Below are 18,524 nucleotides of genomic sequence, written 5' to 3'. Positions count from 1 at the left end.
CAGAATTGAAACATTTCCAAATTTTTATAACTTTGCAAGTCATGCTTCCTCTTTTCTGTTTTGCAGAAATTTTCTCCTCACATCTTGTATCATGCACATACTTTTTCAGGAAACTATTATTGGTCTGTTTTCTATACTTGACAAATATTTTCCTCCATTCCAAAATCAGCAGTCTTTCCAATCTTAACCAAAAAAACCCTACAGCATATTTAAATTCAGAAAATATGTGTGATTAACCTTGTTCAGCTATGGAACTCATTAGGTGAGTCTGGGCCTTACTGACCTCACCAGTATTGATAATTTCACATGGGGGACTTACCCACATCTGTAATATTTCAGTCTTGTATGGTAAAATAAGGGATAAAGAACTTATTGGCCAGACTTCTACCAGTTAATAAAGTAATATTTATTTTACATAAAATAAAAAAAACAAACTGAATGAGATATTCAGAGTGGGTTGAGTATTATAAACTAACAAAATTATGCCAGGGAAATAGAATTGAACTGTAACTGTACATGAAATAAATCAGAACAGTGTTAATGTCACCAAATAGGGAGCTGAGATTCTTTGAGGTTCAGAACTCCCTCTTCGGGGGTGTCTGCAAGTTGTGTGTGTGTGTGTGTGTGTGTGTGTGTGTGTATAGATAGATAGATAGATAGATAGATAGATAGATAGATAGATAGATAGATAGATAGATAGATAGATAGACAGACAGACAGACAGACAGACAGACAGACAGACAGACACAGACAGACAGACAGACAGACAGACAGACAGACAGACAGACCAAAAAAGGTAAAAATGGCAGCCACCATGGTGTAATCAAAGCACTGCCTGGTGTTGTTAGTTTTTTTATGTGTATCACTTGTGACTTCTTTAACCACCTCCTTTGAACACCCTGCCCTATTATCCCTCCAGGTTTTTCCCTTTTATCATCAAATACGAAGTCTTATAATGTTCTGTTGTTTCTATTTGAAATAATTCACCTGTTTCCTCTGGTGATTTCAAGCTTTCTTCCATTTAATCTACTATTTTATTTAAAATGCACTTACATATTTCTAAGTATCTTGTGTTTTGTTTGCCTGTTCCTGGCAATGTCTTCCAAGCACTATGGGTCAAATGGCAGGACAAATATCAAACTAATAGAAGATATCGCACTAATCAATCAACCCTGCCTGTTTTGAGTCTACCGGAATTGGAAACCTGATTTTTCCATCCCCTTCTTTTGGCCTATCTGGTGTGCCAGAGCCGTGTTCGGGTTTTGGAGCTTTTTCTTCTTCACCCCTCCTCCAACTGAAGCGTTGAAACAGAGAACTTTGCTCTCAGAGTCCTTGCTGAAATATCAGTACACTATTTGGACACAACATTTTGGTTTCATCATGATTTCCTGCCACATCGGTGTTTTGCTTTGCCTTCTTTTGCTTGCATCTTCCATTGCAAGGGCTTCAGGTATGATACATCTGAAAATGTTTATTGCAGTCATGAATTAATTATTAAATGCTTGTCTTGTTTTCTATAATCCAATTTTTATGCAATAGTGTTCAATGTCTTAGAAAAACTATACTTAAGATATTTAGTAAGCCAGATTTTAATGCCTCATAACTCAGCAATCACATTCCAAGAACAAGATAAAAAGTAGCAGGTAGAACCATTTTTGAAAAAAAAATTCTGATTGTTGTATATTGCAGATATTAGTATGAAGAAACACATCTAAACAGAAATGTTGTACAATATATTTAAATAGCATTTTATAAATTTTTCTGTAATCAATTTATGAGGCATTATTATAAAAGACTTCTAGGGTGAACAAAAATCTCTTTGTATTGTCTATTTTCAAGAAGGGAATTTATAGTAAACATGATGTGGTTTTATTCATCAAAGTAATGACACAAGCCTAGCTGTAGATTCATTCTTTCATTTTAAAGTCACAAATAAAAACCAAGTCATTTTCCATTCCATCTAAAATACAACTTAGTTCCCAGTTAGTAAATGTAAAATACAATAAAATATTAATAATGTCTTCATTGTATTAACTGGTTCTTTTTTAAATTCTTGTATGCTTTCCTTGACAGAATTTAAAAATACAGGCCTAGTGCCTAATGGTCTTTGAATCAAGGAAATAATAGAGGACAGGACTATCAAGGGCTACTAGATTTGAAATGTCAGTGTTACCTCTTGACTGGGGCCAGTGTGCCTTCAAATATCAGTTTGTAGAGGAATATATCTCTGTCTCCTGTTTGTGAGCACCCAAGAGGCTTCTGGTTGGGTACAGTGGGAAGCAAATTGCTGCTCCATGAAGAACTTTGGCGTACGCAGAAGGGTGGTTCCTAGATTCTTAAGTCCTTCAAGCAGAAAATTGAAATCATAAAATTGTGGGAGAAATATTGAAAAGACTTTTAAATGGTTGTACAGAGGATGCATGGATTCCTTTTAATATCTAATGGTTCTACGACCCTTAGTAAATCCAAGAGAATTTCAGATTTGTATTTGTTGGACATTCCTGGATGTTCCTGAGCTAATTGTTTTGAAATATGATGCAAGATAGAGAATTAGCTCAGTTGTATGAAAAGAGAAGGAGGCTTCCTGTTTTAAAAGAATTGTTTTCCATACACTGGCATTGCCTAAAAGCCAACCTAACTTTATCCTGTACCGTCCACTTCATAGGATCAAGGAAAAGTTGACCATCCTAGACAAGAAAGGATGTTTTTTAGTTGAAGAATTACTGCTAGACCTAATCACAATGACTACCGTCATCACTGCCATTTAATCTGATTGGTGATGTATGTGTTGTATAGTATAACTTTACTGTTAAAAAGTAGACTGAAGACGGGTCATGGAGATTGCTACATCCTTCAGGTGAACAGGCAAGGAAAATGATGCAGACAAGCAGCATTAGAAGACACTGAGCTGAGCGAGCACTAAAATGATGTCAATATCTCACACTAAATGTTGAAAACTTTTTCAGATGAGAACCACTTTGCCCACTGAAATGGATATTAAGATAGGATATGTGATTTCTAGTGGGAGGGTGTTACACTTCAGTCTGATGAATGCAGCTTGCTCATTATTTCTATTTTTAAGTTTTCTTAAGGCACAAGGAAGCCAGCAACATCTTACAAAGATATAGGAGAGCCAATTATTTCTTAGAGGAGCTTAAAGCAGGATCACTCGAGCGGGAATGCCAAGAAGAGAAATGTTCATGGGAGGAAGCAAGAGAAATCTTCCAAGATGATTTGAGGACCGTAAGTAACAAACTATTATGGACAAATAGTCGTCTTTTGCTGACCTATTATTGTTTCTAATGAACTTTCAATTTCAGTGATACATGCCTATCTGAAGTGTTAGCAGTTGATAACTTGATAATAAGTCTGTTATTGTTATAAAGAGTAAATGGAGCCAAAATATAGGACATACCAGGAATCCTGTTTAAGACATTCCATTGAGAATATTAAATGAGTACTACAAACCGTGGCATATTATTATAAATTCTCACAAACAAATTCTAAACCTCTCAGCAGATCTCACATAGCCAAGTAGCACTTATACAAAATCTAAATTGGGTTATCTTACTTTGCCAGAATTCATTCACAATGGCATCAAAGAATGGGAAAAGCTGGATAACCCTAAGTTGTGTTCTCTTCCAACTTCTTTCTTCCAAAAATGGTTCCTTACGTGTATCCCTAGTAGATTTCTCACCTTCTTTGTCTTGTTGGCCAACAGGCAACAAGTCTGGTCTGTAACCTCCTTATCCCGCCACACTTGCCCTTCTTCTGGGGCATATCTTGATGCACATCGAGAAAAAGAAATATGTAGAAAAAGAAAGGGTAGAACTTCTATAGGCCAAAGTAGTTCTAAGTATTATCTAGGCAGAATATTTTCAAAATATGCTTTTAGGGTAGAATAGGGAATAATTTTATTTTTAAAAAATCTAAAGTATTAGGAGAATCCAAGGCCTGAAACAGTTCCTGCAGACAGCTTGTTAATGACTCCATAGGATCTCAAAGCAAATCTCAATAAGACAGACTAATGGCCATTTCACATTCCAGGATATTTATTTGTTTATTTGTTTGTTTATTTATATTTCTTATTTCTTAACCACCCATCTCCCTCAGAGAGAGGCTCTATCATGCCAAACCATAATCCCTATATAATATCACAACAAAGCGGGACTTCAAACATTTATTAAAAAGTGGAATTATTAATTCTGGCTATGTTTTCTATCCAGAAGCAACAATTCCCCAACAGCTGCAGGCTGGGATCCTACGATTGGTAGGAGTTCCATCTCATCCTTCTTCCTGATTTTCAGATTCTTTCTTTCTTCCAGAACCAAAGCTTTCCTGTTTGTTAAATTCTGACCCCTTGTTTTGGTGAGGGAATGGGATGCCAACTGTGTCTTGGTTTTGGCATTCCCTAAAATTGGCTGAAGAGAGCACTAACTGGCTCAAACAAGCAAAAGGCACTTGTGCAGAGGCCTAATACTGTTTGAAGCTAGTGGTTGAAAAGGTAAGTTTGGAATGCCAAAGAAATTGTGAACTGTTTGAAGGTAGAGGAGGCTACGATCTCCTATAGTTACATTCTTCAGAAGGAAAGAAGAGTTCAGATTATGCTAAGTGAAAGGTCCAAGTCACCTGAAGTAATCTACAGTACCAAGTAGCTAATGCAGGTTTAAAGAATTTTAATGAAATAAATTGTATTTGAACAAGAACTAAACAGCATTTCTTCCCTGCCTTGACTTAGGCTTACTTTCCACCAACACCATCGCTACTTTGATTTCAAACCTTAGCTTGCATGCATTTAACCCAGAAAATATATTATCTGCACTTGCACTCAAATAAAAATGTCAAAGTTAGATTTGCCAACTTAATTGCTTGGTAATTCTGTCTGGTTGTGAAAGGAAACACAAAATGTTATTTTGATAATTCATGTGTACGGTTGGGACAATCTGTGTTAAAAGGAGTTGTGATTCCCTGTATATGTATATACTACATAACAAAAATGTATGAATATGAAGCAGATACGTATCAATTTCCTTTGATATGCTACGTCTGGTAGTAGAACACCATTTTGAACTGTTAGGATATTTTGAGGCACTTTTACTAAGCTAGCTTTAGAAAAAAAGTCTCTCTTCCTAGATGTTAAACACCTCCCAGCATTTTCTGTTATTGACCATACAGAATGCAGATCAAGGGAGCTAAAGCCAACTTCAGCAAAAGAACAATATAATTCCTTTGCTTAATTTTCGTCAGGATAAATTATTGAATACAACAACAACAACAACTTTATTGATTAGCCCTTGGGCCATATCAAAGTGCAAATTTCCAGCAACAAATTGTTACTAAAATTTGATAAAGGCAATTTAAAATGGAATTTGATAAAATACAATTTAAAATGGAATTAAAATAAAATACAATTTAAGATAAAATAGTAATAAAATACAATCTAAAATAAAATTGTAATAATGTACAATAATTTAAGATATAGATAAAATATGATGACATTATATTTTGGAGTCGCCCTTGCAATCTACCCCAATCAGTCCCACATATGTAGATCTCAACCAGATCATTTTGTTTAAGTACTGTGCTACGTTAAATGTTATTTTCAAGTTCTGGCTGGAAATAAGGTAAGTTATTTTGATGTGGGGATCCCAATGGGTCATTCGTTTGGTATATAGACCAAGATACCTGTCTCTCACCCTCTTATACAGACAACAGTCAAATAGGATGTGAGCCAGGTCCTCTACCTCTGCCACTCCGCAAATGCAGAGACGCTCATTGTACGGTATAGCATGAAATCTCCCATATCTGACCATTGTGTCAAGCTGTTCAAATCTCGCTCTCGTAAATATCTCCCTAAGATGTTTTGGGAGTTGTAACTTCAAATAACTGTCTACTTGAAAAGTATGTTTGTATTTACTCAGCCATTTCAAGTCACGCACCTTACTAAGGATAGCTATATCAGTTTGTGCTTCTATATCCTTAATTCTTTGGGCAACTCTTTTTTTAGATTGTTCTCCTGTTACGCAAGAGACAGGAAGGCCACAGCTTCTTACAAAATTTGTTAGTTTGGTAATCCAGGAGATTTGTGATTGTAGTTTTAATTGCTCTAGTAGGCATAATTTGGGGAGTCTATCAGTCTCCATTTCATTAACTTTGCACCATTAGTTATAAGCTCTAATTTTAGATAATGCCTGAATTGTATGAATTCCCAATTCAGCTCTAACTGCTGCAGCAGATGTTCTTGGATCTACACCCAAAATACATCTCAAATGCTGGGACTGTGTTTGTTCTAGTACTGTGGTTGAGTAAAGACCCCAAATTTCTGCTCCATACAAGAGCATTGTGGTAACCTTAGCCTTATATACCTTGATTAATGGGGCTAGGGAACACTCCTTAGCAGCCAGGGAGTGCACGCGTGTGCAGGACTGCCCTGCCAGCTCCCGCCCGATGCCGGACGGCTCCGCCGATGCTGCCTCAAGAGGGAAGAGCGTGAGGCACCTGCCATGGCTCCCCAAGCACTCCTTAGCAGCCGGGGAGCGCGCGCGTGCGCAGGACTGCCCTGCCGGCTCCCGCCAGACGCCAGCCTGCCCTGCTTCCTCCACAGTGAGAGGGGAGGGCGTGCCTTCCCGGGCTCGCTGACTTGCAGCCAAGCTGGAGCTGAAAGGGGCTTTTCCTTCCACCCACCCTTTGGAATAGACGCAAGAGCTCCCGGGCTCTGGCATTTGCAAGGGGGAGGGGAAGGGGCTGAGAGGCTCTTGGGGGTGGGAAGGAAGAGTCACGTTGGAGGGGGGACTGGACTAAGGAGGCTTGAAGTTGCTTTGCAAGAACAGGGGCACTCGATTGATTTATGTACTATTTTCCGGCGTATAAGACAACTGGGCGTATAAGACGACCCCCCAACTTTTGAGATGATTTTCATGGGTTAAAAAGTCATCTTATACGCTGGAAAATACGGTATGTTACAAAGTTTGGAGAATGCATTGAAGGCTGACATCCAGTCAGTAGTAGATGACTGGATTGTTCTAGCCCACTTAGTAGCATTCTCTGTTTTAAGGCATTCTAATATTGCCTTAGTATCAACTTTGGCCCAAATTAACCTTTTATTTTGGGTCACCTCTACCTTTTTGGTGAGCCATCTGTCAGCCATGTTATATGGTCTTAAATCTGAGCGGCCTTGCAATGTCACACTTACAGGCTGATGGTCACTATTGTCGCTAAGGTGTACTGTGACCTCCAAGAAGAGGTCAGCCTTATCTCTAGACACACAAAAGAGATCCAGTAAACTACTTGAATTGGCTGTGTGGTATGTATAAGGGTATGTGTAATTCTTGTCCTTAGCTCCCAAAATTTGGAGATTACCCTTAAAAATTAAGGAGACTAGGAGCAGGCCAGCGGCATTACTTTTATAGTCTCTCAAGAGCCACTGAGGATGGTTATCAAAGAACTCCCCTGGAATTCCCTTCTTCTGGGCAAGCTCATACAGAGAGGGACCCAGTCTAGCATTCAGATCTCCTAATAATACCACTATGGACTGAGGGTACAGTATAGATATATCTTCTAGGATAACTTCCAAGCCCATCCAGTATTCGGAATTATAGTGCTGGGATGTGTTTGGAGGAATGTACACATTTACCAATATTAACTCAAACTGGTCATGTTCAAATTTGACAGCTAGAAAGTACGGATACTTATCTTCATTATATAATTTCTCTCCCTGCCATTGCAACTCTTGCTTTATAAGAATGCATAGCATAGGGTCTCCCTTTGTTCTTTGTTTTTAGGGCTGGGGAGGTCCATCCCTGAAAACCTGGCAGTTCTACTGGTTCATCCACTTTGGTTAGCCAGGTTTCCTGAAAGGCTATTACGTCAAATCTAGACAGAAAGCTTATTAGTCTACTATCAACCATCCCTTTCCAGCCAGCTATGTTCCAGGTCATCAACTGTATGGAGTTCTCAGAGGCAAGGTGGTCTGGCTTGGTTGATTGGCTAGATGGTAAAAATGCCAGATGTCAACTTGACATTGGAGCTGGGTCGATATCATCTAAGCATTCCATATAAACACAGTTGTTGTGAGGTTCGATATTTCTCCTCATGGGTTGCAGAATTTGTTGTTGCTCCTCTATATCTCGGTTGCCAGTGTGCCTCTGCTCTTGCTCCAAGAATGATTTTTTTCCAATGGGCAGGTACTCTGGCTTAAGTCTATAAATGTAGATTTATGTCCATTTTTGGAGGGGTATAGCTGAGGTTTCATCTTGTGGAAAGATTTTGTGGGAACTTCTAAATCAAATTGGGATGGAAGCTGGATTATATCCTTAGTGTTTGTCAGCTTAGGGGGCACTGTGTGATGAAGCCCTTTTTCTTTCAGTTGCTTCTCAGAGGCTGGGTCAGTCAGTGCAGTTACCCCACTCTCAGCCTGTGTGACAGCACCTTTTATTACTGTTGAGGTAAAGGCAAATTGTTGATTAAATATCTTGTCACAAGGTTGCGTGGTTAGTAGAGCCAAATTAAATAGAGGCTTTGCTGTAGATTGAGTTGTTGTCAGTGCCTCTTTTAGGTCATCCAATCTTTGAATGATGTTAACTTGCTCAGGTTCTGGCAATGCACTGAATAGGTCAATCAACATTTCCTCTGGCACATCCTCAGCAGTTCCTGCAACTGTGGGTAACACAGTTTGTATATTGCTTCTTTGCTTTGTCAGGGTCAGTTCAGTTGCAGCAGCCTCAGGCTTAGTAGTGTGAGGGCTGTTGCAGCCTAGATTTAAAGTGACAGTTCCCTCTTGGTGACGCTGTTTCAGGAGTGGGCACACTTTTTCTGAGCAAAAGACCCTTATTGGAAATATTGAGCAGATGCTCAGAAAGGGCTTCATTCTGAAGAGCATGGAGGGAATTGTGGGCTGCTTGAACGATAGGAGAATTCTCATACATTGTGTTTTTGCTGGCAGTCACTCTGCATGTAGTAGATCTATCAGAGTGAATTCACAGCGGAGCAGCTGGCTCAGGGACAGCCTAATAGCTTCTATTACTCCAACGCCCTCTATTTACTCTCTTGTCATAAATTTGAAAAGTAACCTAGTTAGTTTGCAGACTGTAGTTATATTGGTCATCTCTTAGGCCTTTGCTTGATTGAGTGTTTTCTCTGTGGGTGTTCAAATTTTTGGGAGGAAAACAAGGTCCTTCTCTAGTTTCATTTTCTGAGTTAGCCATCTCATGTCTGTCCATGGTTATCCTCCCAAGTCCTTCCACAGTATTTGGGTGGCTCCTAACAAACTTTACAAAAGATTCTTTCAGGCAGTCGACCTTATTTATGACAATTGACAAAAGATCATATATTGAGTTTACAGTTTGAGCTGTAAGCAAATTGTCTAGAGAGGAAGTCTGTGACATTTTCCCCCTTTAAATTTGTTACATCTCCCTCCTGTGCAAAAAAGGCTGTTGCTGGGTTCCAAGGAGGGGAGCCATTCGAGAGGGAGGAGGACAGCTCTACACGCTGTTTGCTCTCCAGTTCGGTTTGTAAGTCCCGTTCCAATGAGTCACATAAATTAAATTTATCTGATAAGGTGCCTGCGAATGAGTTACTTACTGGAGCAGACTGTCTGTTTGCAATATAATCTTCCATTTTCTGCTGCTTCAAAGGCTTGGATAAACTCAGCTGCAGAGTGCTGTCTCTTCCTTCTTTTCCCCATTCAAGTTTGTTAAAACAGGTTTAAAAATAAGTTTAAAACTATGGTTTAAAAGGTTAAAGTAGGTTAAAAATGGGTTAAAAAGTTAAAAAGGGGTAGGTTAAAATACAATATTAAAAGAGGTTAAAAATAAAAAATAAAAATAAAATAAAATAAAACTTTTACTTTTGGAGCTTATTGAATACATGAATGGAATGTGTAGAGGATCCCCAAAACATTTCTAACTAATAATAGACCTAGAAATGTTTTAAGAGCAAAACCTGATTATCAGAATTAGTGATGGAAGAATTCATATTTCTCTATATTAAAGCTGAAGCTGACAGCTTGGAAATCTCCTTGTTTCTGTGTTTGCAATTTTTCTCTGGATTTGTTCCTTCCATTTATTTTGGATTACTCTTCTTCTCACTCTCAGACAGCATAGCAATCACTAAGCATTGTAGGAATTGTAGTGAAGAACACCCTAGGGAATATTAGTTTGGTGGGGATTGATCCAAGTATTACTTTTCTTGTGAAAAAAAATTACATAAATGTTGGATAATTTGTTTTATCTTTTTCTTTCTTAGAAAGAATTTTGGGCAATTTATACAGGTAAGGGTCATTCATGTGAACACCAATTAGCCAGTTCTGCCACAAATGCCTTCCTAAAATGTGTGCTAATGTTGAGTGCTCATTTTCACAGATCCTGATCAGTGTGTCTCCAACCCTTGCCAGAACGGTGGGACTTGCATTGATAGATATCAAGGCTATTTTTGCATTTGTTCTCCAAAACATGAAGGCAGAAATTGTGAAATAGGTAAATGCTTATTAACTTGGTAAAAAAAATAACAAGTGTTGTGCCCCTGATGATTAGTCATCATTTTTTTTAAAAAAATTTATTTTTTATTTATTTATTTATTTATTTTATTTATTTTTATTACATTTATATCCTGCCCTTCTCCGAAGACTCAGGGCAGCTTACAAGCTTAGCAGTAGCCTTCATTCTATGTATATGCCTGCTTGTTAGGGCTTTCACACACACCCAAGCGGCATTATTACAAAGTCAGCTTAATTGCCCCCAATAATCTGGGTCCTCATTTTACCTACCTCGGAAGGATGGAAGGCTGAGTCAACCTTGAGCCTGGTGGGATGCGAACCTGCACTAATTGCAGGCAGCTGGTGTTACTTAAGGAGACATTAGCTCACTGCTCCACCAATCCCATTTATATCCCGCCCTTCTCCGAAGACTCAGGGCGGCTTACAAGCTTAGCAGTAGCCTTTATTCTATGTATATGCCTGCTTATTAGGGCTTTGCCCCCCCCCCAAGCGGCATTATTACAAAGTCAGCTTATTGCCCCCAACAATCTGGGTCCTCATTTTACCTACCTCGGAAGGATGGAAGGCTGAGTCAACCTTGAATCATTCCATAGTCTCTCAGCCATTTATTAAAAAATCTAGATTTTTGAGACTTGAGGTGTCTTTCTTCATTTTTTGAGTTTAAATGGAGGCAGGTGCTTATCCAGATTTGCATAGGTGTGCAGTCCAAAACAATGGTGATGCAAATTCATTAGCAAGCAGTATCCTTCCTTCTAAGGTGCTATATGAATCCCAATCCCAATTAACTCTGTTTTCCATTCTTCCTTAGAATTAAGACCATGGAGGCTCCTTTTCCAGAATCTAACTTTTTAATCTTCTTTGCCAGTGGCAATCCCACCCCATAACAATTTTCTACCCAAACCAGGAAATGTTAATTCACATCTTCTTTTCTATACTTAGGACCAGAAAGCAAGCTGAAATGCTTTTTTAAAAATGGCAATTGTGAGCAGTTTTGTGTAGATTCCCCAACCACATTAAGGCAGTGCTTTTGTGCAGAGGGATACAGGCTAGCAAGTGACCAAATTTCATGCATTGCAGAAGGTAAGCATGAGCCACCACACCAGTGTATGGTCGTGAATATTCCTTTCCAGATAGATGCCAAAGTATAGACCAGTGTTTCCCAACCTTGACAACATTGGTTGCTCGCTGGGGAATATTGGGAGTTAAACTCCAGACATCTCAAAGTTGCTAAGGTGAAGAAACACTGGTATAGATAGATGCCTTTTTACTATTAATTGACATACAGTGAACTGGTCACAATGGTAGAATGAATTACATAAGTGGTCAGCTTCCAGCCTGTTCTAATTTTATCAGTCTCGGTATTGAAATACTGATCTCAATATGGAAAGCAAGAATATCCTGTGGAGCCAACATTCAAACCCTTGGCCAGAGCTCACCATTAGGACATCTCATTTGCACTGGGAGGGAAATGCCTCATGCCATGTCATGCTGGCACTCTTCATGGCTTCAGGTAGGCATCTTTCATCAACTAGGAGATGCCAGAGTCTAAGTCATGCTTCTGCCTGCATGAGGCAAAATTGGGCAGAGAGAGTGGTGGTAGGTGAGAATAAGATCTTTCTATAGTGAAGACAGTCTGATGCCTTCTTGGTGTCCAATCCTAAAGACCATGAATAATTGGATCCCTATGAGATAGGACTTGATTTTATTGGAAACATAAATTTTACCTGCTCCTCAACTGTTTGAGCCAGTAGCATTGCTGGAAAATGCAATTCAATATTCTCTCTACAAGAAAGAGCCTTGTTTGGGGAAGTTCATATCTCAGGGAGTTGTTTCACTTTCAAATATTGTCGTCTGAACTGGAAATCACAAAACTGTTTCAGAAGAAGGAAAAGGAGAAATTCACCATTGGCTATTGTTAATTTTTATAATTAATGATTTTTCATTTGACAGAAAAGGAAAGATAGCAATTCACACTTGAACATAGTTGAACACTATTAAGAACATGAAATTATAGAAAATGAACAGCAAATAGACAGATTATTACAACTGAAATATTGCAGTATTTCTGTCGAGCAGGGCTACAGAAATAGAGCTTTTCTTGTGTGTATGTGTGTGTTTGTGTATGTGCCTATGTGTATATCCCTACATGTGTGAATGTGAATGGGTGAATACCTGTGTGAATAAAGAAGTCTGCATATTTTGACTTTAAAAAGCATTCACCGTACTACAGTTCAAAATATTATTGATTTGCTTGAAAATATTTAATGTGGTTTTGAAATATTATTCTGACTGTAATATTACAGTTGATTATCCCTGTGGGAAAATACCTGTTCTCGCAAAAAGGCCAAATCAACAAGGAAGAATCATAGGTGGTTATGACTGTCCTCCAGGCGAATGTCCATGGCAAGTAAGTGCTTGTAAGAATTTAATACACTTTAAATTAAAATCAGTTGAATCACTCACATTTGTATATTCATCCACCCACTTTCTTTGTATTTTGCAAGGTATGTTAGGAGAATGTAGGTCAGATCACTAGTTTCAAAAGAAATAGATTAACTATAGTGCACAAAAAATTTTTTTATAAAATACTGAAGCTATGCAGAATATTGTGATAGATAACAGGCCTTACCCTTTACTTATCCTATCTTTTCTCCCATTGCCCCCTTTTTGAGTGCAGCCCTTGGCACATCACACAAAACTGAATGCAGCCTTTAACCTAAAAATGCTTGTCCATCTGTTCTCTGGTCTGGATGATACAGCAAGATTACTCCTTCATAACATGCAAGTAAATCATATGATTTGATTATCAAATATTTAGGCTCTCATATTAGACAATGGAAATGAAAAATGTGGAGGTGTTCTGCTTGCTCCGTCCTGGATCATTTCAGCAGCCCACTGCTTTCATCATGTCCACCAACAAAATCTCAGGATAAGGCTTGGTAAGATGGTTTTTGTTAACTTTCTAAAACTCAGTGAAATTGAGGAGGAAAAATCACAAGAAGGCCTATCCCATTAATTTCACCTATATCTTTAAACATCTATTTTCGTATCAATTGCTCCTGCACACGAACTATTTGGCTTTATATGACTTCTTTGAACAGTTCCTAGTCTGAAATAATAATAAAAAAATTGAAATAGTTTGTAGCATTCCAAAATAAGGAACAATGGGAACCTGAAATAAACTCTTTATCCCCTTGTTCTTCATCCTAAGGTCACAAACATAAGTAAGGTGGTACCCCTTTAAGAGCACTACCTACAATGCAATATCCAGAAAACTGGCAAGGAGGTGTTTAAAATAAATATTATCATTATGGTTAATTGGCCAGTCAGCCAGATGTTTAGATTAGATTTGGCATTTTTTCCTACCTATTGAGTGGAACTTGGGATAGGCAGGATGTGAATGTTTGGTTGTTATAAAGGTATTGTCGCAGAATGTAAGCTATTCTAAGTAAAGCTGCCTTTTGCAATTGACTGGTGCTGATTTTGTCAGTGCTGATGGTGTTCAAGTGATGCTCCACTTGTTTTAGGATTGCACCCAGGGCACCTTATAACAATAATGATAGAAACCTTAAGTCCCATGACATGACTACAGCAGTTAAGTATGTATTTTGCAGCCAATGTCAGACAGCATTAGATGTAAACATAGCAAATCAGCATCAGCAGCAATGGATTCATTTGAACACATACTGCAAACAATAACTAAAGTACGGATTTGTTTCATGGTCAAGACAAAATTTTGGAATAGTGGTATGTCTCAAACTTGGCACACTTGAACAGCCATTTTGAACTAAGCAAGTTTTGTGTTTGAAATGTTCTGCACAGTTCTCAAAAATGATTCCTCAAAATCAGATTTTATATTCCAGAAAGCATATCCTGATTCAGTAAACACTTGTCAGTAACAGTAATCCAGCACTCTAAAAGAAAAGGAACATTTTAAAAACTTTCTATAAAAAGAGAGGAAAAAATAAATATTTCTGTTGTAAGAGGAAGAAAATAAATAAATCTTTTTGTATTCATTTACTTCCAGTGAAAAATGAAGAGATTAGGCCTTGTGCATTGTGAAAAGACTTGTTATCTTCTAAATAAATCAAGTATTGCTTTTTCAGGTGAATACAATATAAATCAGAGAGAAGAAGGTGAACAAGAAAGAGGAGTTGCTGAAGTTATAATCCATGAAAAGTATTCTTCCAAAACCGTTGACAATGACATTGCCTTGCTGCGATTATCAGCCCCAGTCAACTTCTCTGAGTATGTGGTGCCCATCTGCTTGCCACCTCCACAGTTTGCAGCAAACATATTGAACTATGTTGAATTCTCCACAGTGAGTGGGTGGGGGCGTCTTTTGGAAGGCGGGGCTACTTCAGCACTTCTTATGCGAGTGAAAATCCCCAAAATACACAAAAAGGAATGCATTTTGCACACTAAACTCAATATTACCAACAACATGTTCTGTGCTGGTTATCTCGACGGAAGTAAAGATTCTTGTGAAGGTGACAGTGGTGGACCGCATGTCACTGAATACAAAAATACTTGGTATCTAACAGGAATTGTGAGCTGGGGTGAAGGGTGTGCTTCATTAGGAACATATGGAATTTATACAAAAGTTATAAGATACTATCAGTGGCTAATTAATCATATGGATTCCTAATACTTTATATACTGCTATATGGCTGGTTAAATTGAGTTCATACTTTATTGATTTCTTAAGTTAGCTTTAAAAGAAATACATTTAAAATAAATTAACTTCTGGTGTTATAGGGACTATTGTGTATAAATTTCATAAAATTTCATGGAAAATATTTGTTTAAGAGCTGGGAAGCATATTTAAATGTTTGATTCATTGTGTTTTTGATTGCTCTGGATATTTTCTTTCTTTTTTTCTAGTGGTTTACTCATTTTGTTTCAAGTGTCACAATTTTGCCCTCAAAAAATTCAAGAGCTCTTAGTCAAATACAGCCTCCTTTGATGTCTGATTGTTTGGGGATTTGTAGACTAATAAATGAAACACACACTACATTTTGAAAAGCTAATTGAGACTTTGCAAACCTGGAGGGAGAGCTTCTAATTCACCACGTAAGCTAAATGCTCTGATTGAATTAGGAAGTTGTTAGATAGCGGGTTCTTTGGTGCAGGAATGAAGATGCGAATCTGAGTACAGGATAACTCATTGTTTATTTTGTGCTGGAACTGTACTAGGGAATTGTCTGCAACTAGCCACAATATATAGTCTAGCAACTCTAGCCCCTAGGCGGCAGCCAATAGGTTTGAAACAACCATTGCCGCCGGGAGATAGCCAATTGCAGCACAGGAGACTAAAAGTCTGGGTTGCTGGAGAGCCGTTAGCTGCTCCAGCAACCCACATTGTGTTACACAAGAGCCCAGTACATAACACCCCTCCCCTCTTAGCTCAGACTATGACAACAACAATTAGTCTCAACAATTGTCAAGACTCATTATCCCAACACACTAAAGTGATAATAATAAAATAATAATAAAAAAACAATGTAGGTTACAATGAGATTAAACAACGTCTCAATGAACAGGCTTCACCATTTACACTAGGTTACAATGAGATTAAACAACGTCTCAATGAACAGCCTTCACCATTTGCTCTATGGCAGTTACATCATAGCACTAGTTTCTGTAGTCTAGTGGCAACAGGTTTTACAACAATATATAGCTCTTTATTTTACAATGTAATCTGCAAGATATGAAGTTAGGCTTGTGTGCCCTAGAGGAATGTCTCGGAGTTCCCATCACTTTGTGGTCTACCAGCTTACCCAGTGGGCTGGGTAGACTTGTGTCCCTTTGTGTTCCTGAGTCAAGGGGATCCGATGCACTCTGGCTGGCTGCGCCAGGTTGGCCCACCCCAGAGTCAGACTGATTGGCAGAGTAGGCACAGCGGTTGCTGAAGTTCTGTTGGCTTGCTCCTTCAGGAGGTCCATGTTGCACTCTAGAGCTCCCCAGTTCTCCCTCTGGTTCCACCTCAGTTAAGAAGGAAAAATCCTGGTAGTCCATGTGAGAGCTGGCTTGGCCTCAAGTCTGAGGACCTTGGGAGGGACTTATGACGCAGTCCTCACTTAGTTTCCTAAGCTGATTAATGTGTCTTCTGACAACTCGCCCTCCCTCTACCCTCACTTCATAAGATAGGAGTCTGGATGCCAGGAACCCACAGATTCCCATGACCATAGTTCCTGGCCCAAACCCAATCGCCCATGTACAGCCCCCTCAGGGGGTTTGGTCAAGAGGCTTCTGCTGCCACTCTATCTGGATGCAACCTGTCCAGTTTAGTAATCAAACGCCTCCCCCAACGTAGTTCTGCAGGACTTTTTCCTGTAGCAGTGCAGGGTGTAGTATGCTGGCAGAGTAAAAAAAATCTGCCAAGCTGTGATGCCAGTCACCTGTAACAATGCACTTGAGTGCTTCCTTCGTTGTCCTCACTACGCGTTCAGCTTGACCATTAGAAGATGGATGAAAAGGCGCAGACGTTGCATGTCTGATGAGCTTAGCTCTAAGAAAGGCCTGAAATTCAGCAGCAGTGAATTGGGCCCCATTGTCTGAAACTAAGACATCTGGCAACCCATGTGTGGCAAAGAGTTTTCTCAGAACCTGGATGGTCCTAGCAGTAGTCATGTTAGGAACTGGAACTACTTCCAGCCATTTTGAGTAGCTATCCACTACTATCAGGAAGAGCTGCCCCTGAAAAGGCCCAGCATAGTCTATGTGAACCCTAGACCAGGGAATGTGCATTTCCTCCCACCTGTGAACTGGAGCCTGTGGCATTTCAGGCCTAGATTGCTGGTATGTATAACAACCATGGACTTGACCCTCAATGGCCTTATCAAGGCCAGGCCACCAGAGGTTGCTTCTAGCTAAAGCTTTCATTCTGACAATGCCTGGATGGCCTTCATGTAATGATTATAAAACCCTGTCTCTTAGGGAAGTGGGAATTATGACTGTTCCCCCATAATATGCACCCTTTATGTGCAGATAGCTCATGCCTCCTGACAAAATAGCTTTGAAATTCTGAGCCTGGATTTTTTTCCAACCAGCCCATGTATACCCATGACAATACTCTACAATACTCTCTGCTGTTTCAGCAGCAATGTCCCCTGCATGGAGGAGAAACTCAGGTATGTCTTGTATGGACAATATTCTAGCAGCAGGAGCCGGATCTGGATCCATTAGTGGCAGTGGTAGGTCTGCTGAGGCCATCAGCATGGCCCATTTCCTTGCCTGGTTTGTGAATTAATTTAAAATTCTATGCAGATAGGAAGATAAACCATCGCAACATTCTTGGAGATAGTATGTGGGGGGTTTGTTTGTCTGTTGTGAAAAGTCCCAACAGAGGTTTGTGGTCAGTGTAGACCATGAAATCCCTGCCATATAAATAGTCATGGAATTTTTTTATTCCAGCAACGATGGCTAGGGCCTCTTTGTCAATCTGAGCATAGTTGCGCTCAGCAAAAGAAAATGTCCTTGAGTAAAATGCTATTGGAACCTGTTTCCCATTTTTTTCTATGTGACTTGAAACTGCCCCCACCCCATAGGGAGATGCATCACATGCAAGACATACAGGTTTAGACTCTTTGTAGTGAGTTACAGTGGACTTTTCTGACAATAGTGCTTTTAATTCCAGGAAACTTTTTTCATGTAAGTTAGTCCATTTCCATGGAGCTTTCTTATCCAGCAGTCTGTGGAGGGACTCTGCTTATGTGGTAGAAATGTGTGATAGAAGTTTAGGAGACCCAAGAATGCTTGTAGCTCTTCTCTTGATTTGGGCCTAGGGGGCATTTTAATGGCCTTCACTTTAGAATCAGCAGGGTGAATGCCATTAGCATCAATTTGGAAACCCAGGAGTTCTGTTGTAGAAACCCCAATACTACACTTGTTCTTTTTTAATTTGAGGCCTGCTTCGCGAAGCCTCTGCAAAACAGCCTTGAGCCTACTGGCCAACACTTCTGGGGATTCCCCTGCAATAAGAACATCATCAAAATAAGGGCAGATGCCCTGAATACCCTTGAGTGTACGC

General features: G+C 39.2%; 1 protein-coding gene and 1 long non-coding RNA gene across 2 annotated transcripts; one reads left to right on the top strand and one right to left on the bottom strand.

Moving 5' to 3' along the window:
- Positions 1–786: 786 nt before the first annotated feature.
- Positions 787–15,742, top strand: F7 (coagulation factor VII). The gene is made up of 8 exons (XM_083362729.1): positions 787–1,450; positions 3,083–3,243; positions 10,243–10,267; positions 10,359–10,472; positions 11,432–11,572; positions 12,796–12,899; positions 13,311–13,431; positions 14,599–15,742. The coding sequence occupies exons 1-8, from the start codon at positions 1,381–1,383 to the stop codon at positions 15,138–15,140; spliced, it is 1,278 nt and encodes a 425-aa protein (XP_083218855.1). The 5' UTR covers positions 787–1,380; the 3' UTR covers positions 15,141–15,742.
- On the bottom strand, positions 1,389–3,971 carry LOC310640456. Its single transcript, XR_014492534.1, has 3 exons — positions 3,698–3,971; positions 2,174–2,343; positions 1,389–1,461 (listed from the first exon to the last, which is right to left on the bottom strand). It is a non-coding gene; the product is annotated as an uncharacterized lncRNA (long non-coding RNA).
- Positions 15,743–18,524: the final 2,782 nt, after the last annotated feature.

Source organism: Vipera ursinii (assembly GCF_947247035.1).
Source record: "Vipera ursinii genome assembly, chromosome: 4".
In the NCBI taxonomy this organism is placed as follows: Eukaryota; Metazoa; Chordata; class Lepidosauria; order Squamata; family Viperidae; genus Vipera; species Vipera ursinii.
This window is presented reverse-complemented; position numbering and strand designations above follow the sequence as displayed.